Below are 2,695 nucleotides of genomic sequence, written 5' to 3' on the forward strand. Positions count from 1 at the left end.
CTGTCAGGTACTGCGAGGAGGGGTAGGGGCCCGGGGAGGAGATGGCTGGAGGCTTTCCAGCCCCGGCTCACGCAATGCAAACTCCGCACGCAACGGGGAGGCGACAGGCGGAGGAGGGGAAGCTCTCCGGCTTCCTCAGCCGCGAGGATGAAGGCGAGACTTTGCCTCCTGACACGGAGCGCTGCGAGCCCGCCCGTCGCCCCGCTTCCCTCCCAGCAGCTCCTCTGCTAAAACTTTTGGCCCGAGCCATAAAAGCATCCGCCGCTGAGCCGCTCCACTTGGCTGGGGACCAAGGGCAGCTGGCAAATAGCTGGGACCCCTCAAGCCAGGGGAAGGGCCAGGCAGCGGCGATTTGTCAGTGGGGCTAACTGCGGCACGCCCGCACCGCACCGCGCTGCGCGCCGCGGATGCTGGTGCATTTAAAGGCACGAGTACCAAAGCCAGGCGCGGCTGCTCCGGCTCCCGCTAAGCCTGGGGGGACCGGGCCGCCCTCCCTGCACTCTCCGAGCCGCTCACATCCACTCTCGGCAGCAGGCTGGGGTCGCCCCGTCCCGTACCCCCGCTCCGCAACAGCTCGTCCCCGCCGGCCGAGCAGCCGGGCGGCACTGCAGCCCGCTCGCCCGCGTTCAGCGGGGCTGCGCTAGGCAGGTGGCTGCCTGCGGGACGAGCTCCAAAGGGTTAAAGCGCTGGGAAGGTGATAATAACTCTATGCTGGGATCGGGTGCAATTGGCATTTGCCTGCACATGACCTGCCAAGCTCCGGGTGACAGGAACCTGGGCTCCTAATGAGTTTCCCACAGTCTGAGATCTGAACCTCGCTGCTGCTGCTGCTGCGCTCTCCTCCCTGGGGCTGCCTGCTACGGCTGCCGCGGGCTGCCCGGCTCCTCTCCATCCTCCCCGAGGTCTCTGATGGAAGCAGTGTACAACAGGTCAGTTTTGCTACAGGCGCCTGCGACGGCCGTTTATTTCACCCCCTCCTCCTCTCGCTGCTTCAGAAAGGCTGGAGAAAAAGGTAGGAGCGGGTGCTGACAGTCCCGGGCACCGGGACGGGGAGCGGCGCCAGGCAGCTCTGCCCGCCGGCCCCCCCCGCGCTGCTGCCGCGTGCGCCCGCCCGCGCTGAACGCGAAAGTGCGGGGAGGGGGGCGCTGGGCAGGGCGGGTGGCGGGGCCGTGCGCGGGGTGGCCTCGCCAAGCAGCAGGAAAGCTCCGACCGCCACGCGAGGAGCCCGTTTCTTGCAGGGGCTCTTTTGCCGGGAGCAGCGATGCGCAGCGCGGGCATGGACCTGTCTCCAGCACACACCGGCTGCCTGCATCTGCGGGAGGCTCGTCGGGAGAGAGCATCCTCCCGCCGGCCCTTTTGCCTTCCTCAGGATCCCCCGCTGCAAACTCCCCCTTGCAGGGGGGGAGAGCAGCGGCCCCGGCACGAAATATGGTTTTGGTTCTTTAATTCGTCACTGGGTTACCGACTATGCCCTGTTTCTCGCACAGGACCCAGGCGGGTGGCAGGCACACCGGGAGCGCCTAGCAAGAGCGCACGCCGACTCCGGGCGCTGCCGGCGCTCCCCTTCCCCGCGCCAGCGCATCCTGGTGCCCTGGCCCGCGCGGGGCCCTGCTCCTCCGGCGGGCGGCAGGGAGCTTCCCGGCCCTCCCGCAGGGCGCTGCCCGCTGACCTTTCCCTTTCCCTTTCCCTTGCAGCATGGCCCTCGAGAGGCTGGGAGAAGCCCTGCGCAGCATCCCCCCCTTGCAAAGCTCCCTGCTGCTCCTCCTCTCCCTGCTCGCCGCCATCCACCTGGGCAAGCTCCTCCTGCAGCGGCAGCGGCTGCGGCGGCAGGGCCAGCGCCAGGCGCCGCCGGGCCCCTTCCCCTGGCCGCTGATCGGCAACGCGGCGCAGCTGGGCAGCGCGCCGCACCTCTCCTTCGCCCGCCTGGCCAGCACCTACGGCGCCGTCTTCCAGCTGCGCCTGGGGCGCTGGCCCGTGGTGGTGCTGAACGGGGAGCGCGCCATCCGGCAGGCGCTCGTCCGCCAGGGGGCCGCCTTCGCGGGCCGCCCGCCCTTCCCCTCCTTCCAGCTGGTGTCGGGCGGGCGCAGCCTGGCCTTCGGCGGCTACTCGGAGCTGTGGAAGCTGCACCGGCGGGCGGCGCACGCAACGGTGCGCGCCTTCTCCACGGGCAGCCCCGCCACCCGCCGCCTGCTGGAGCGGCACCTGGTGGGCGAGGCGCGGGCGCTGGTGGCGCTGCTGGTGCGCGGCAGCGCCGGCGGCGCCTTCCTCGACCCCTCGCGCGTCCTGGTGGTGGCCGTGGCCAACGTGATGAGCGCCCTGTGCTTCGGCCGCCGCTACAGCCACGGCGACGGCGAGTTCCTGCGCCTTGTGGGGCGCAACGAGCAGTTCGGGCGCGCCGTGGGCGCCGGCAGCCTGGTGGACGCGCTGCCCTGGCTCCAGCGCTTCCCCAGCCCCGTGCGCGCCGCCTACCGCGCCTTCCGCGACCTCAACCGCGACTTCTACGGCTTCGTGCGCGGCAAGTTCCTGCAGCACCAGCGCAGCCTGCGCCCGGGGGCCGCCCCGCGCGACATGATGGACGCCTTCATCCGCCTCCAGCGGGAGCAGCCGCGGCTGCAGCTCGAGCACGTGCCCGCCACCGTCACCGACATCTTCGGCGCCAGCCAGGACACTCTCTCCACCGCCCTGCAGTGGCTCG

The 2,695-nt window shown here is 70.9% G+C and overlaps 1 protein-coding gene across 1 annotated transcript in view; it reads left to right on the plus strand.

Annotated features, from left to right (window-relative positions):
- The first annotated feature begins 909 nt into the window (after nt 1–909).
- Nucleotides 910–2,695, plus strand: part of LOC112973407 (cytochrome P450 1B1) — a 4,169-nt gene continuing 2,383 nt past the window's right edge. Inside the window, exons 1-2 of the mRNA XM_026081263.1 lie at nt 910–929; nt 1,695–2,693. Of these exons, the coding sequence (XP_025937048.1) occupies nt 910–929; nt 1,695–2,693 (1,019 nt within the window). The remainder of the gene's footprint in view (nt 930–1,694; nt 2,694–2,695) is intronic.

Source organism: Apteryx rowi, unplaced genomic scaffold (genome assembly GCF_003343035.1).
Source record: "Apteryx rowi isolate R43461 unplaced genomic scaffold, aptRow1 scaffold_54, whole genome shotgun sequence".
Classification (NCBI taxonomy): domain Eukaryota; kingdom Metazoa; phylum Chordata; class Aves; order Apterygiformes; family Apterygidae; genus Apteryx; species Apteryx rowi.